The sequence below is a fragment of the Eublepharis macularius genome, chromosome 19 (genome assembly GCF_028583425.1).
Source record: "Eublepharis macularius isolate TG4126 chromosome 19, MPM_Emac_v1.0, whole genome shotgun sequence".
Lineage (NCBI taxonomy): Eukaryota > Metazoa > Chordata > Lepidosauria > Squamata > Eublepharidae > Eublepharis > Eublepharis macularius.
The window spans coordinates 9,999,935-10,017,687 of record NC_072808.1 but is presented as its reverse complement, the minus strand read 5'-3'; the positions used below and the strand labels follow the sequence as shown (position 1 = coordinate 10,017,687).

The 17,753-nt window shown below is 49.2% G+C and overlaps 1 protein-coding gene across 1 annotated transcript; it reads left to right on the top strand.

The window, feature by feature from the left end:
• The first annotated feature begins 2,649 nt into the window (after positions 1–2,649).
• Positions 2,650–16,953, top strand: NAB2 (NGFI-A binding protein 2). The gene is made up of 6 exons (XM_055003201.1): positions 2,650–2,679; positions 5,222–5,987; positions 8,164–8,297; positions 10,270–10,321; positions 11,205–11,328; positions 16,597–16,953. Exons 2-6 carry the CDS (start codon positions 5,232–5,234, stop codon positions 16,803–16,805), a joined length of 1,275 nt encoding a protein of 424 aa, XP_054859176.1. The 5' UTR covers positions 2,650–2,679; positions 5,222–5,231; the 3' UTR covers positions 16,806–16,953.
• The last annotated feature ends 800 nt before the right edge of the window (positions 16,954–17,753 follow it).

Here is a 17,753-nt window from a genome sequence, read left to right as displayed (position 1 = left end):
TTGCTCCCAGATTTTCTGATACCATTTTTTTTAGCAATGGGTCTATGAGGGATTTCCAATTCCCAGCAATGACCAGACAAGCAGAGGAACCAACATCAAGAGATCTGGTATTCCTATCTAGCACAGAGTCGGGCCAAAAATCAAATAGGAAACACACACAACTTAATAACGTTCACTTCACTTTTGTTCCGATCCTCAGCCTGCAATAGCTTTCTTTCTTTACTTCATTTACACCCTGCCTTTCTCCGCAACAGAGACCCAAAGCAGCTCGTATAATTCGTCTTTCCTCTACTTTATCCTCGCAACAGCCCTGTAAGGTGGGTTAGGCTGAGCGCGTGCAACAGACAAACTTCCGCGGCAGAGTAGGAATTTGAACCTGGGTTTCCAGATCCTAGTCCGACATTCACTACAGAAGCCAATGAATATGCTTGTCATGCTGGAACAAAAGTTACCCACAGATCTCTTATAGCTGGAAATTGCAGCTGAGGATAAGCTGAATTGGACCTCAACTTACTGAAGTTCTGTGCTGTGCAAGTGAGGAGAAATTAACTCCGATATCCTCTTCTCTGGAGCAAAAACTAGACTTCAGGACATCTTTACAACACTCAACGGAAGTGGGGCCCGTATCAAATTCTCCACTACAATTTTTCAAAAACCATCTGCTATATTTTATATTATTTTTATACTATGTTGTTTTATACTGTTATTTAAACTGTTTTAATATAATTTATACTGTAAATGCTTTTTAACCCACCCTGAAGACTGCCCCGTGGCGCAGAGTGGTAAACTGCAGTACTGCAGCCCAAGCTCTGCTCACGACCTGAGTTCGATCCCGGCGGAAGCTGGGTTCAGGTAGCCAGCTCAAGGATGACTCAGCCTTCCATCCTTCCGAGGTTGGTAAAATGAGTACTCAGTTTCCTGGGGGTAAAGTGTAGATGACTGGGGAAGGCAATGGCAAACCACCCCATAACAAAAGTCTGCCAAGAAAATGTTGTGATGTGATGTCCCGCCCCGCCCCCCCATGGGTCAGTAATGACTCGGAGCTTGCACAGGGGAAATATAAAATAAATTTTAAAAATAAAAAAAACACAGTAACCATGCCAATGAGGAAAATATTAATAGTTTTCATATTTTCGAATTGTTCAGTAGTGACAAGCAATCTCTCTCCACCGTTTAGGGACTCAGGCAGCGTTAGGCCACCCATTACAACGTTACCATTTACAACTGTTACTATTGCAACTACTTTTAATAACTCTAAAAAAACCCTGCAGCATCTGGGAGATTTTTACAGGGAAGTTATACTCTTTCCTGAGGGGCGGTGGCTGTGTTTGCATGTAGGTAAATTGCCCTGCTCTGCCCCCCTCTTAATGAAATTAGGCAAAGGAAGGAATTAGAAATAAAAAATAAATTCTAAAGCATCCTGGTTCAATGTTTTGTTTTTTAACAGGATGTTTCCTAGTACGCTGGATAAAAATTAGCATACTTTCCATATGCTGGAATTTGGCAATATGTACAAAGGCAGTGTGAAACATCAGTTTGGGGGCGGCATGTTTTGTTTTAGAAGGTGAAAACATTTTTCAAAACTTTTTTTTTACTGTGAACTGCCCTAATGCACATTTCAGTCAGCCAACTGGGATTGCAACCCCCCAAATATCTGAAAATCAGTATCTGGCCGGTGTTTGGCAGTGAAATATTCCATTATTTTCTCTACCTCCTTCTTTCAAACAACTCTGGGAACTGGTTGTGCACTCTCCAAGAAGTGTGCCTCACCCACCCCTGCACACTAGAAAATGTGCTTGCTTCCCTTCTCCACTGGCATCCCCATACAACCGTGCCCTCACGCATGAGCAAGCGCAACACAGCACCAGCATACAACCCAGTCAGCACTTGCAGGTGCACACCCCATGCACACCCGCTCCCATGCGCACGGCAGAAATAGCACAACGCGTGATCACTCGCGCCGCCACGCAGGCTCTCCTTTTTACTACCTATGCAACACAACCCCGCGCGTCCCAGAAAAGCACTGGCGCCCTACGTCTTGCATTGTTCACTCAGGGTGCATCCCCCACTACGGTTGCCAACCTCTAGGGGGTGGCTGGAGATCTCCTGGAATGACAACCGCTCTCCTCCAGGCCTCAGAGCTCAGTTCCCTAGGATAAAATGGCTACTTTGGTGGGGAGGGGGGTTGCATTATACCCCACTGAGAGCCCTCACCATCTCCCCCTACAAATCTGCAGGAATCTCCAACCTGGAGCTGGCAACCGCGAGGAAACAAAGCCCCCCGGGGCCATCCCCGGCCAGGGCAGCAAGAGAGGGGGCCCTGCCTGCCCGTGGGCCGGCGCTTTCCCTCTGCTGCCGCTGCAGTTTTTCTGGTCCGAGGCAGGAGCTGCCTGCCGCCCCCGCCGCCTCCCACGCTCGGCAGCGGCAGCAGCAGCTCCGCGCCGCCGCCGCTCCATTGTAAATCCGGCGGCGTGGGAGGCGATTCCGTGCCAGAGGCGCGCGGGGAGAGAGGCGGCGAGGCGGCGGGACGGGCAGAGCAGCGCCGACCGACCGGCGGAGAGAGGCGCCCGCTGGACTGGCTCCGGCGGCCCGAGCTGGGCAGCTCCCCCGCCGCAGATCCGCCGCGCCGTCCGTGCGCCACGGAGGGAGACAGCTGCGCCGGGGGACTGCAGCGAGCGAGTGAGTGCCGGAGCCCCGGGGGGCGCAGGGGAGTGGCGGGGGGGGGGGGGGGCTGCTGCCGGTCGCCTTCCCCCTCCCTCTGGAGGAACCGGCCGCTTGGCTCCGGCGGCGGTTGGGGACGAATGCCTACCGAAAGAGGCGCTGGCACCGAGCGAGCCACACCTCCTGCCACGCACCACGCCTTGCTTGCCTCCTAAAAGCCCGGCTGGGGGACTCTGCACAGGCTCAGAGTCACTTCTGCTCGCGTTGCCAGCTCCAGGTTGGGAAATTCCTGGAGCTTTGGGGGGGGCAGCCTGGAGAAGGCGGGGTTTGGGGAGGGGAGGGACCTCAGCGGGGCGTAATGCCGTACAGTTCTGCGAAGCAGCCATTTTCTCCAGGGGAACGGATCGCTGTGGCCTGGAGATCAGTTGCAATTCCGGGAGAGGGCCAGCCACCACCTGGAGGTTGGCAACGCCACTTCTCACCCCATACCGTTCCTGCCTGGGTGCATTCAGAACTGTCCCGGGTGTTTTGGGGTTCAGATTAAGCCTGATTTGGTTGGGGGGGGGGAGTGAGTGTGAGAGAAAGAGAAAGCATTCGCATGCATGTACGTGTTCGTATTCACAATGGAGAGGTAGAGGGCAAAACCACTGAGGCTGAATTGGGGGGGGGGTTCAGAAAGATTGGTGCTAAGTGGGCCTGCCAGAATCTTGCAGTGTTTAATGCTTCATCCAGCAGCTGTTGGTGGGGGGGGGGGGAGTTATTGGCAAGAAGGGTGACGTGGGGAAGAATGAAGCTGTTGTTGAGCTGGCTAGTATGTCTTCCCCCAAGCCACCACGCATGACCTGAAATCTCTTCCCTCCCCCTGCTTGTCCTTCTCTGTATCACTCAACTCCTCCACGCCTGTGTTTCCTACCCTGCAGTGCCGTGCCAGAAATATATCTAGCTGCCTCCCACCGGGAAGTGCAAGGAAGCACCAACTCCACTGCTTCTGAGGCCTAGCCAAAGGAAGAGGCTGTGCGCGCCAAGGAGGAGAAAGGCACGCTGTGTATCCCCACAGTGTGTAGCTATGGAGGTTCTTGGCATGTGCTCACATGGTGCATACATGCATTTCAGTGTCAGGCCATGCCAGAGACATGTTTTGGTGTGTGGCAGGTTGGATGTTACAGAGTTGGCTGTATTTGTGTGCGAAGGGCTGTATTCTTAAGTGGAGAGTCACATTGAAGGCATGCTGAAAGCCATGGTGGCATGCACGTCAGAGAGCTGTCATTTTCTGAGAGATTGTAGCAAAATTAAAGCTCAAGACAGAGGTGGTAAAGGCAGCATTGTGTAGTGGTTAGGGAGTCAGACTAGAATTTGGCAGACCCGAATTCAAATCCCTCCTCTTGCTTGGTGGCCTTGGGACAAAATAAACCACAAGTCCAGTGGCACTTTAAAGACTAACAACATTGATTTCAATATGAGCTTTTGTGAGTGAAGGACGTGATTTCTTCTTTGATAGCATGGCTGCAGTGTGGTGTAGTGGCTAGGGTGCTGGACTAAGACTTGGGAGTCCTGGGTTCCAATCCCCGCTCTGCCGCATAGCTCGTATTCATGATCTCTCAGCCTCAGGTATCACTGTTGTGAAAATAAAATCGAAGGGAAAACCATTTCGCTCCTTGGGTAGATGGTGGCGCAGTGGCTGTGTGTGTCACAGTTTGAGATGACCGCCTAGGAGGAAGTTCACCGTGCAGCCAGAATGTCTGGACAGAGGAGGGGGAAAAGATATTGTCCAAGGCAAGGCCTGATTTACAATTGGGAAGAATGCCATCTAGTGGGTGGCTACATAGGTGGGTCTGCGCAATAAAGGGTAGCATACTTAAGGTGCATTCTCACAGCTGTGAATATCAGACTTCCCTGCGTGGACAATCCAAGAGGTAAATGATTGTTACAGCACACCCAGTCGTGTAAATGCAGCATTTGAACAAAGCACGCATCATACATGTAATCACACCTGTATAATCTGGAATAACAGTGTTGATTAGAATCATTTTCAAAACACTTTGTAAGGAGGGCGAGTGTAGAGGAGAAAGCACACTTTGGACTCAGGCACACAAAAAAAGGTGCTTGTTTTCTCCACGGGATCACAGACTCTTAGAAACTACTGGGTAAGCCAGCTGTTGGCATGGGACAGGCAGCTTAAATGGAGACAGGTCATTTCTTCAGTCCCCGAAATGAGACCCGTTGTCCCCTTCCGCACACCACTTGTCCCTGTGTGCCCACAAGCACATCTCCTGTGTATGAACCAGGGCATGACCCATTCTAATGTTTGTGATGCAACAATCGATTTATGTATTTCAGACGTGTTCTGGAATACATGCCTGGGCAGCCTGCGTTGTTCCCTTCTCCCTCTCCCCTTGTTAAGAGATGCAGGCTCCCAAGAAATGTGCTCCGCTTCCCTGCGGGTCCTGTGTTCACCTCCCCCCTGCTACGATTCCAGTTGTGCTGCAAGACCCCTTTGACTTGGGATGGGGCAACGGGGACGGTCTTTGTGTCACAACGCCTGCTCTTCTCACCTCTGCAGGCTGGTGGCGATGGCCTTGTCCCTGCCACGCACCTTGGGGGAACTCCAGCTGTATCGCGTCCTTCAGCGGGCCAATCTCCTCTCCTACTATGAGACCTTCATCCAGCAGGGCGGCGACGACGTGCAGCAGCTGTGTGAGGCCGGGGAGGAGGAGTTCCTAGAGATCATGGCGTTGGTTGGCATGGCAACCAAGCCGCTGCATGTCCGGCGCCTCCAGAAGGCCTTGCGGGAGTGGGCTACCAATCCTGGGCTTTTCAACCAGCCAGTGCCCTCCATACCTGTAAGCAGCATACCTCTCTTCAAGATCTCCGAGTCTGGGGGGCGCAAATCGATTACCAACGGGCACACCAGTCCGGGAGAGACCCCTGGCAAAACCAGCGGGACCTCCCCTGCCAAGAGTCCCTCAGAGCCAAGAGAGAGGCTTTCCCCCTTGCCAGCCATTCAGTGGAGCACGGCCGAGTCAGAAGAGGAAGGGGGGGCGTCCTCGCCCGTCGGGCACCCTTTGTCCACGGAACACCTAGACCCAGAACTGGCCCAGGCAGTGTCCGAGAGCGTGGAGCGGCTTTTGCGCAGCTGCGCTCGTGGGGGTGACGCGGAGCTGAGGGCTCTCATGAAGATGAACAAGAAGCTGGCCAAAACGGTGGGACATATCTTCCGGATGGACAATGGCGACCCTCGCAAGGAGGAAGAGATCCGGCGCCACAGCGCCATCTATGGGCGAGGAGAAGCCCGGCGATGTGAGAGCAAGCAGCTCACGCTGCACGAGGTGGGTCAAAGGAGGGGTGGCGGAGGTAGGGGCGGGGTGGATGGGTCAACAAATGGGAAGCCAAAGGGGAGGCAGGGAATGTAAGGTCAGACTGATATTTCCTCTCCTGAATCAGCACTCATATACCAGTACTGGACTACTCCATCTTTAGCTTGAGTAGAATTAGCCCAAACCCATCCCTAGCAAAACAATAACTTGAGCCTTGATGATGATGATAAATAGAGCTTATATACCACTCTTCTAGACCAAATAGTGCCCCATTCAGAGCAGGGAACATCAGAGTTATCCCCACAATACATTGGGTGAGCTGGGACTGAGAGGAGTGGCTTGCCCAAAGCCACCTGCAGAGCTCATGGCAGGAGTGGGATTCGAACCAGCAGTGTGCTGATTCACAGCCCAGCCACTTAACCACTATGATACAGCTGCTTATATACCGCTCTTCTAAACAGATTAGTGCCTCACTCAGAGCAGTGGGCAAAGTAAGTGTTGTTGTTATCCCCACAATACAGCTGTGGAGCTGGGCTGAGGGGAGTGGCTTGCCCAAGGCCACCTGTAGAGCTCATGGCAGGAGTGGAATTCAAACCAGCGGAGTGGTGATTCACATCCCAACCATTTAGCTACTATGCAAAGAGCTTGGTTGTTTACCTTTGTTTCTTGGTGGTTATTTGTTTTAAAAATGGAGATAATGCTGCCCCAAAAGGGGAAACATGTAGACTGCAATTGCTATTTACATCTTAAAACTAGTTCAACCAGTGCCTGGGGATTGATGTTGTGTATGTGTGTGTGTGGGAGTTGTACTCGCCTCAGTATTTTTTTTTACACTATGATTTTTAAAGGTTAGAGGAAAGTTCCAGAAAAAGTGGTACAGCAGGCAATATTTTGTCTGGTCAGATACATTTAAAAGTGAAAGCTAGAAGAACCAGTGGGGTGTACTGGTTAGAATGTCAGGTTAGAATCTAGGAAACCCGGGTTCAAATCCCCACTCTGCTACAGAAGTTTGTTGGGTGACCTTGGGCCAATCACACACTCTCAGCCTAACCTACTTAACCGGGATGTTGTGAGGAGAGGAGAACTACGTAAGCTGATTTGTGTCCCTGTTGGGAAGAAACGCAGTAAATGAACACATCCAGGGCTTTTTTTCAGCAGGAACGTGGTGGAACGGCGTTCCGGAACCTCTTGAAAATGGTCACATGGGTGGTGGCCCCGCCCCCTGATCTCCAGACAGAGGGGAGTTTAGATTGCCCTCCGCGCTGCTGTGTGGAGGGCAATCTAAACTCCCCTCTGTCTGGAGATCGGGACGGGGCCGCCAGCTATGTGACCATTTTCTCCAAGGGCAACCCACTGAGTTCCACCACCTCTTTTCCCAGAAAAAAAGCCCTGAACACATCTTAAACTGGCGCATGCCCACAAGCAGCATGTCGCTCATCACCAGAGATGTCACAGGTACTAGCCAATACGACGCTGGTGCACCCACAGCATTCATGAGGTCAACAGTGCTCACCCTTAGAGTCACACCCTTCTAAGCCCTTGTGACTTTAGTGGCGTGTGTAACTCTGCTTAGGACGGCAGTAGAATAGACCATATAAGTTTGGGGTGGAAAGGACAATTCCTCATTGACAAAACTGTGTTCAGAATGTTCAGTTTTTCCACAGTGCTCAGGAAGTAGTGTGCAGAATCCCCCACAACAATGGAGAACATAATTGAGGGCCAAGCTACACATGACGAGTGACACTTGAACAGCAAGTGTATTTCTCCCTGTTCACTTGCCCTCCACTCAATCCACTTGCCGTTCAAGTGTCATTCGTCATGTGTAGCTTGGCCCTCAGTTGTTTGGAAAAGTCCTTGCAATCATGCATGGTCTTTTGATAATTTCCAAGTTTCTCTTTTTTCCCAGTGAGGTGCCTGCCTCCTGCCACATTCCTTCACCAGCAGGAATAAATAAATAAAATAAATTTTCCTTTCTGCAACATTTAACCAGGTAGTCATCCAGTAGAAATATCCCCCTTCTCCCTTGTACCTTTTCCTCCATCAGTGAGTCTTTCCCTCCTTGGACTGTCCACCCTGTACATCATGTTGCCCTTCTAGAGCCCCAGCGACTGGAATTCTTGCCGTTGACTTCCCATCGCTGCATTTCCCACATCCCAAGATAACTCTGCCCTTCCCTCTTTTCTTCAAGCTGACCATCAACGAGGCTGCGGCCCAGTTCTGCCTGAGGGACCATTCCCTGCTGCTGCGTCGAGTGGAGCTCTTTTCGCTGTCTCGCCAGGTGGCTCGAGAGAGCAGCTACCTAACCTCGCTGAAGGGATCCAGGTGAGAACTGTGGGGCTGTGGCTTGGTGGTAAAATATCTGCTTTGCATGCAGAAGGTCCCAGGTTCAAACCCCGGCATCTCCAGTGAAAAGAATCAGGTAATAAATGGTGGGAAAGGCCTCTTCCCAAGACCCTAGAGAGATGCCACCCACCAGAATAGGCAGCACTGACCTTGATAGAACGACGAGCTGATTTATTATAAGGCAGCTTCAGAATTCTTGTGAATTCTGCAAAGCCAGTCTGGGATTTCTGCAGATGGGGAAAGAATGCCCAGCCAGTAGCATAAGACATTCATTTGGGGTGGGGTGAGCTCTTGCTGCTTCTGTTCAAACCTGCCCTTCTCTGGAGGAGATGGAGACTGAGGGCCAAGCTACACATGACGAATGACACTTGAACGGCAAGTGGATTGAGTGGAGGGCAAGTGAACAGGGAGAAATACACTTGCTGTTCAAGTGTCATTCGTCATGTGTAGCTTGGCCCTTAGGCTTGGCTCGTATGTGCAGGGTAGTGAAGTAACAAGAAGCAGAGACGCGAGGGGGCAGAATGGGCTGTACCACTTCAGCTGCTGGTGGAGAATTTCAGAGTTTAATGTTCCTTTCTCTTTGAAAATACATCCTTGCAAGTATAAAACTAGCACAGCAGGGAGAAGGCTATCTTCTCGTACCTTGCTGTGCTGGTTTTCTCCTGGCAGGGAGTTCTTAAGGGGGCATTCCAGAATGTGCTCTGCCACCTGCAGAGTAGATTAGTCCATCAGCATTTTACCCCCTGCTTTCTACCACCTTCTGCTTGTGTGAAATCAGGCCGTAGCGCTCAATTTGTGTTCTCGAATGTGTGGGAATTCTCTGCCGTGGTACAGGAAAACGTGTTCTGTACCTACTCAGGAGCACTTCAGTTATTTTTTAGTTCTCTGTTTCCGGTGTGAGCCCTCCTGAAAGCTTAGCTTAGGGTCTGTGAGGAGTGGGATTTAATGTAGTGGTGACCAGCTGAGCTCCTCATTCCCCCCTCGTGGGATTCTAATTTCCTGCAGCGCCAGTTGTCCAAATGGTGTCTCCATGGACCAGGCAATGCTCGAGCCCTTCTTTCGTATAGGAGCAGGCCTGTGATGTGTTCTTAAACCTGGCATTTTGCCAGTGGCCTACCTGACAGTTTCTTTGGCCTGCAGGATGTCACAATTTCAACGTGATGCCCTGACGGACAAGCAAAAGGTATCCGTGCTGCGCTGCCTGCATCTGGTGTCTTGCTTAAACCCAAACACTAAGTTGTCGGAACCAGCACCACTTCTGCCCTGGCCGCAGAGCCCTGGCATACTAAACACCACACCAGCCAGGCAAGGCAAGCATGGTTTAAGCGAGATGCTGAACATCACCTGCACCACAGCATGGCTAAGGCCTTCTGGTTCACCTGGCACCATGTGCAAATCATGTTGTGAGTTATGGTCAGGGGTCATTTCGTAGAAAAAAAAGCTGAAGGAACTCATTAGCATAACTCATTAGCATATGCCACACCCCTTGACATCACCAGGAGTGTGTTATTGGCATAACTGATTTGCATATGCCACACCCCCTGACATCACCTATCCTGGCTGTTTTGGACCCAATCCTGGCCATTCAGGGCTGAAATTGGGCCCAAAATGGCAAAAGGGGGCTGAAAATGGCTGAAAAGGGGCCCAAAATGGTCAGGATTGGGCCACTGATGAGTGGGAGAGTGATCCACCACCTGTCAGAGGCCCAGTCCAGGCCATTTTGGCCCCTATCCAGGTTGAAACGGGCCCAAAGTGGCCGAGAGTCAGGTGGGCGGGGCCACCTGACATGTGACCTCTTTGGGGAACTACTGGAACTGCGTTTCTGCGTGTTCCCCTTCGAAATGAGCCCTGGTTATGGTATTGTGGATTCTTTCGTGCCCAGGCTAGGGGTAATTTCTGGGGTGTTAAGCCTAGCAGAGCTCTCTGACTCCCTGTTGTCTTTTGTTTTCAGACTCCATCCGGATGAAGGCGGTGCCGGGCAAGCCAAAAGACTCAAGCAAGAGGTGAGCTTTAGAAGCAAGCTTTGTACAGGTTTTATGTTTTTTTGTGTATGTGGGTGAGAGAGAGAGTACAATTCCTATGGTCAGGTATGTAAAACACTTTGAACAATAAATCTATCAAAAATGTGCGCGCGCATGTGCACTCACTCAGGTGCACATATGTATTTCTTGTGAATGCTAACATTGTGCACACACACACACCGGTTTCTGCAGATGGTTGGGCAATACAGAACTGGATACTCCAGGGGACCTGTTCCAGCTGGACTCTTTGGCTGATTCCGCACACGTTGGATAATGCACTTCCAATCCTCTTTATAGATCATTTGGAACAGATTTTTTCGTGTGCGGAACAAAACCCCCACCTCAAACGATTGATAAAGTGCATTGAAAGTGCATTATCCAACGTGTGCGGAATCAGCCTTTATATGTTTGACCCTGGTGTATGGCCTCAAATGAGGTTTTTAAGATTCCTAGCATCCCCCCGCCCCCCTTTAGAGGGAGAGAACAAGAGAGAGGGCAGTGCTTCCTGCTTTGTTTAACCTCACCTGCTAATGCTGCTGTTGTGATGAGACTTGGAGGTGGTTTTGTTCCTGGGCAGAGCTCTGGTACGTGCCTCATCCAGATATCCTACTCTGTCTTGTCTGAGTCTAGGCAGCTGTATCCTCCAGGGCTACCCCTGTCATTGGGAAACGATTTGCAGTCTGTTCCCATACCCGTATGGGCTGTTGTCTGATAAGGGACCCAAGGTCCTCACTTGGGGATACTGAAACCCAAGGCTCCGTTTTGATCTGCGAGAAGGGAAGGGATAGCCGTGGACATGGTGCAGGAGGAGGGATAGATGTTCAGTGGGATGCACGCACCATTTTGATGTCTTCTCTTCCCGCAGGTTGCAGAGCACAGCCGCCCGGATCTTCCCTTGGTCTGTGAACCGTTCCTTCCACAGTACCGTTCCAGTGTAGAGGAAGACACCGCCAGCTTGTCAGGGGAAAGCGTCGACGGACACCCACAAGGTGAGGGAGCCGGGCACCTTGTTCTGCTTAGGCCTTCAGGCTGCAGGGAACAGGGAAGAACGTGGCGGGGGCAGAGATGGGTCCTCGTCTCGCAGGTTTCTAAAGGTGCTGATGTAATTAATTCACGCACGGAGGACTGTTCCCTGCTGCACCAGCCGGCTTGTTCTTTGCAAGCTGGGAACATGCTGGGACTTGCATATAATTTAGGTTCATATTCTTCTGATGTGTTCTTCTCTGTACTTAACCCTGAGTTCCATCTGACTGGGACTGCTGCACAGCCTATACATTTTGCCACCCTTACTTGGCACACATTCTTCTCTGGACCATTGCGTCTTAAGTAGAGCCGGTATCGGTCCAGAAGTGTGATGCTTTCGCTCCCGTGCGAAGATCTACTTGTTGGGTATATCCGGATTACCTAACTAGGTTCACTCTCGCAGGTCTCTGCTGCAGAACTAAAGGAGATTCTAGTCTAGAATCTCCACCACCTTCCAAAATAAGCATTCCCCTGGTGCCCAGCCATGGGAGCTGTAACTCTTGTTGGTGTAAAGTGACTTTTAAGTTTGCAAACACATCCTGGGTTTCTTACGTTCCAGCTGTCCTTCCTGGAACAACCGTGCCCGTTTCCACACGGCTTACCTTGTTCCGGAAAACAGCGAAATCTCGCACGAAATCGCGTGAGAAGACGCTGTTATTGCGCGAAATCGTGTGAGAAGACTCGATAACAGCGTCTTCTCGCGAGATTTCGGGTGAGATTTCGCTGTTTTCTGGAACAAGGTAAGCCGTGTGGAAACGGCCCTTCTCAAAAATTTCTGAAATGATTAAGCTGTTAGCAGGACTCAAGTCCTTGCTAACATCTTGCTAACAGAGGACTCTTCAGTTGGAGAAGTAGCCATAGCTCAGGGGTAGAACACACATTTGGCTTGTACGTCCCAAGTTCTCTTCCCACTCTGAGAATTTCAGGAAAGACCGTTCTCTGACTGAGACCTTGGAAAGCCACTTCTTATCAGAGGAGAACGATTAGTTGCTGACCCCTGGAGTAGACATTGGCAGTACTAAGCAATAACAGAACCAGTGATCTGGTTCCAGAGCCGTTCCATGCACGCGGAGAGCGAATATAGCCTGCTGCAGCAGGGTGTAATTACCTCTTTTCTTGTCCTGACTTGACTGCCTGCTTTTCAACCTGCCCCATCTAATTTTGGTATGGCTGCCACTGAACCTGTACGTTGATCAGAGTGCAGCCAAGCTCTGCAAGTCTCAGCACGGGTGGAGTATCTCTGGATGCATTTGGAACCGGCGAGGAGATAAGTCTGCCGTGTCATGTATCAGATCTGGCTTGTCAAGAAGGAGTAGCGAACTTTCCTGTTAGGCAGAAATGAAAACCAACGATGGTCTCAGCCGCACAGAGGGTTCAAGTGGAGGTGCTCTGGATGTGCTTCCAGATCTAAAATGCACGCGCATGGCGGCGCAAGTGAAGCACCAGACCCCGCCCCCCCTGCCGTTCCCACTACGAAAAACTTCAGTGCATCGGCAGCCTAAATGTGAGTGGTGGGGCGGGGGGAATGCGATCCCAGTTAACTGCTAAATGCCACTGCAGATAATATTACTTGGATTGGAGCCAGGGTGCTGTGGAAGGCGATCCTGCACCATTTTCCCGAGTTTAAATCCCACGCATCTTCTGTAACTGCTGTTTGCTCCGCGGTGGGAAACATACAGGTATAATGCCGAGGCATTCATTGGTAGTATGGGAAGCTGCCACTTGTGTGCGCTGTAGCAAGGCTCTCAATCAATCAATCAATCGGTTTTATTTACAGTTAATAACCAATACAGATTTGTAAAAGCGTATCATACACAAAATACACCACTTGTAAAAATAATTGTATAAAAGCTTGACAACATAAATACAAAAGCGTGGGCTTTCAGGATTAAGGCTAAAAGCAGATGTTGCTCCTTTGCACGTTCCCTGCGAATTCTACAGGCCGCGGCTAAAAATCTAGCACTAGCCAACGTGATCAGGGGATCGGCACCTAACAGGAGCTTATTAGTTAGCTCTGTATCAGGAAGGCTCGAAAACTTCTTCTGTACAGGTTGGATATATTTTATATGTATTTCGTGGTAGAACTTACAGGCAAGTATAACACGCTCAATTGTTTCTACTTTCCCTAGCAAGGCTCTAGTTCCAGTAGGCGGAGCAATATGCAAGCTTTCAAGTTATACCAAAATCTTCATCCGGCAGAATGGAAAGGGAGCTATTCTTTCCCCCCCCCCCTATACATTTGTGTGTCTGCTAAGAAATATTCCATTTTGTATTTCATGACCAAAATGGCTATCGAAAGTTGTCTGGAGGGAGTTATTTTGGGGAAGGGCTGTGACTCAGTGGTAGAGCAACTGCCTTTCTTATAGAAAACTCCCGGTTCAATGCCCGGCACCTCCCATTGAAAGGCTCAGGTAACTGTGATGATGTGGAAGAGTTGTGATTCTGTGATTTTACTGTTTTATTTATTGCGTTTATTTGTATGCTGTAATCCGCCCTGAGCCCGCTTGCGGGGAGGGCGGACTATAAATTTAATAAATAATAATAATTCACCTGAGACTCTAGAAAGCAATTGCCATGCAAAGTAAACACTGACCTTGAGAGACCAGTGGCCCAATTTAGGATAATGCAGTTTCATATGTCCATAATGCAGTGGCCCAATTTAGGATAATGCAGTTTCATATGTCCATAATGCAGTGGCCCAATTTAGGATAATGCAGTTTCATATGTCCATAATGCAGTGGTCCAATTTAGGATAATGCAGTTTCATATGTCACTGCATTATGGACATATGAAACTGCATTATCCTAAATTGGGCCACTGCATTATGGACATATGAAACTGCATTATCCTAAATTGGGCCACTGCATTATGGACATATGAAACTGCATTATCCTAAATTGGGCCACTGCATTATGGACATATGAAACTGCATTATCCTAAATTGGGCCACTGCATTATGGACATATGAAACTGCATTATCCTAAATTGGGCCACTGCATTATGGACATATGAAACTGCATTATCCTAAATTGGGCCACTGCATTATGGACATATGAAACTGCATTATCCTAAATTGGGCCACTGCATTATGGACATATGAAACTGCATTATCCTAAATTGGGCCACTGCATTATGGACATATGAAACTGCATTATCCTAAATTGGGCCACTGCATTATGGACATATGAAACTGCATTATCCTAAATTGGGCCACTGCATTATGGACATATGAAACTGCATTATCCTAAATTGGGCCACTGCATTATGGACATATGAAACTGCATTAATGCAGTTTCATATGTCCATATTGCTTGGAACTGTGAGGAGTGCAACACCAACCATGTGATCTAGGCATCCTACCACCAGTTATCTTCTTCAGGGCTGTGCTGTAGTCTTCCCCTTAGGAGTACGACTACAGTTCAGCTTAGGAGAAAAGTCAAAGGGGGGGGGGTCCCCAGATACTAAATTTGCTTCCTGCTTCTAGTGGCATTAGTCTCTGAAAAATCAACCACTCAGAAACAAATACGCTTCTGTCTACATCTATCCAAAGTACTTTTCAAACACAGAAAGGAGTCCAGTAGCACCTTTCAGACGAACCAACTTTACTGTAGCATAAGCTTTCGAGAAACACAGTTCTCTTCTTCAGATGCATGGAGGGTAAGAAGAAACTGGTCAGATATATATAGGTGGTGAGGGGAGGGCAAGTAGATGCAATCAGTGGCTTCTGGTAATGGGATCAGTTAAGTCCTTAAAGGTCACTGTAGTTCAACAGAAACCTTTCAGAAACAGAATCCAACAGGAAACTGCTGAATTGGAATTCTTATGTAAATTTGACTCAGTCAGGCTTGGATTGAATAGGGACTATGAATGGTTATCTCATTATCAGAAGTAACTGATCCCATTATCAGAAGCTACTGACTGCATCTACTCCCCCCTCCCCTCTCCACCTATATATCTGACCGGTTTCTTCTTACCCTCCATGCATCTGAAGAAGAGAACTGTGTTTCTCGAAAGCTTATGCTACAGTAAAGTTGGTTCGTCTTAAAGGTGCTACTGGACTCCTTTCTGTGTTTGAAAAGTACTTTGGATAGATGTAGACAGAAGCGTATTTGTTTCTGAGTGGTTGATTTTTCAGAGACTAATGCCAGATATATATAGGTGGTGAGGGGAGGGCGAGTAGATGCAATCAGATATATAGGTGGAGAGGGGAGGGGGGAGTAGATGCAGTCAGTAGCTTCTGATAATGGGATCAGTTACTTCTGATAATGAGATAACCATTCATAGTCCCTATTCAATCCAAGCCTGACTGAGTCAAATTTACATAAGAATTCCAATTCAGCAGTTTCCCGTTGGATTCTGTTTCTGAAAGGTTTCTGTTGAACTACAGTGACCTTTAAGGACTTAACTGATCCCATTATCAGAAGCCACTGATTGCATCTACTCCCCCCTCCCCTCACCACCTGTATATATCTGACCAGTTTCTTCTTACCCTCCATGCATCTGACGAAGAGAACTGTGATTCTCGAAAGCTTATGCTACAGTAAAGTGGGTTAGTCTTAAAGGTGCTACTGGACTCTTTTCTATTTTTGCTACTACAGACTAACACGGCTAACTCCTCTGGATCTATATTTCAAACACAGGATAAGTATCTGCATTATCCTAGTTTATGGCAACCATAATATAGCAAAAAGTTGAGTAAAAGGGACAGAACATTGGCAACCGGCTTTTATTTTATAGGCAGATTATTTTTAGGAGACCCACATTTGGTCCCGAAGTAGGGTGGATTTTGGGGAGAGCAATTTTGAACACGCCCTGATCTGGATAGCCCAGGAGAGCCTGATCTCGTCAGATTTCTGAAGCTAAGCAGGGTTGACCTTGGTTAGTAATTGGATGGGAGACCTCCAACGAAGACCAGAGTTGCAGCGGCAGGGAATGGCAAACCACCTCTGTTAGTCTCTTGCTATGAAAACCCCAGTAGGTGTTGTCATACGCCAGCGATGGGCCAAGCTACACATGACGAATGACACTTGAACGGCAAGTGGATTGAGTGGAGGGCAAGTGAACAGGGAGAAATACACTTGCTGTTCAAGTGTCATTCGTCATGTGTAGCTTGGCCCGATGACTTGAGGGCACTCTCCACCACCAAGTTTGAATGCACTGCGACATCGTCTCAGTCCCTGCAAGCAAGGAGATTCTCAGTCTCGTTGATTCTCAGTCTCTCGCTCTCTCCACAGCCACAGGCTCCTGTCCTCGGCTTACACCGCCGCCCAGTGCTGTGTCTGAAGCAATGCTGAGCCTCCCACCCCACGGGCTATGGAGCCGTCATATCTTGCAGCAGACACTGATGGATGAAGGTCTGCGATTGGCTCGGCTGGTCTCTCACGAGCGGGCGGGACAGCTCAGCCCGTGCCTGCCAGGCAAGCCTCAGGGGCCAGGTAAGTAACCATTATTCCCTCCTGGGTTTCCAGATGTTGGTGGGCAGCACGGGTCGGGAGCAGCAAAGGGTGAGAGACTCATGGTTCAGCTGGATAAAACGAAGAGTGGCCTTTCTTCTGAACGGCCTTCATTGTTCAATAAAGGGAAAAACTACCAGTTACAGAAATTTTGTCTCTGTTCTAAACAACTCACAAGAGAGGTATCTTCAAGGAGCGCAGAGAGGACACACCTGTACATAGCAGTAGGCGGGCTGGCAGGTGTGGGAGGGCTGCTCTCTAGTTCGGGGCCCCTTCTTTCTGCAAAAGGCTTGTGGCTTCATGTGAAACATGTGGCTTGGTGCCAGGCTCATCTTGCCACTTGAGGGGTTTGTGATTGATTGTTGCCCAGGAAACGAGTCCCAAGGAAAAGCAAAGAGGCGATCTTACAGCATTCACGGATGATCAGCTTTTTAAACCTGGGGGGAGTGGGGTGGGAGGAGATGTCTGTATATTTTAGCCCTACAATTGTGGGGCAGTTGGCCCTGTTGTGATCTCTCGATCTTGCTGAGCTCCCCAAAGATATTCAGTAGGCCAGTATTTGCTTGAGACATGGAGTGATTCCGCACACATTGGATAATGCACTTCCAATCCTCTTTATAGATCATTTGGAACAGATTTTTTTGTGTGCGGAACAAAAAATCCACCTCAAATGATTGATAAAGTGCATTGAAAGTGCATTATCCAACGTGTGCGGAATCAGCCAGAGTACTGGAGTAGATGTGCACCTTGCAGGAGCCGTTCTTATGTCCTTGCATCAAATCTATTAAGCCAGCATGGTTCAGCTTTCCATACATTATACCATATCTATGCCACATGTTAACTATAGCTTTACCATACTTTGAGGCAGGCTCCTTTCCCATGCTGGCCAAGGGAAGGTTCGTACCTGCTCCCTAGCTTCACCCTCTTAGTCATTTCCT

What these genes read in the sequence shown, in the direction of transcription:
- NAB2 (XM_055003201.1), top strand. Translation starts at nt 5,232, where the DNA reads ATGGCCTTGTCCCTGCCACGCACCTTGGGGGAACTCCAGCTGTATCGC. An exon ending in AGCAGCTCACGCTGCACGAG is followed by an intron (nt 5,988 to 8,163) that starts GTGGGTCAAAGG and finishes CTTTTCTTCAAG; the next exon opens with CTGACCATCAACGAGGCTGC. An exon ending in CGTCGACGGACACCCACAAG is followed by an intron (nt 11,329 to 16,596) that starts GTGAGGGAGCCG and finishes CTCTCTCCACAG; the next exon opens with CCACAGGCTCCTGTCCTCGG.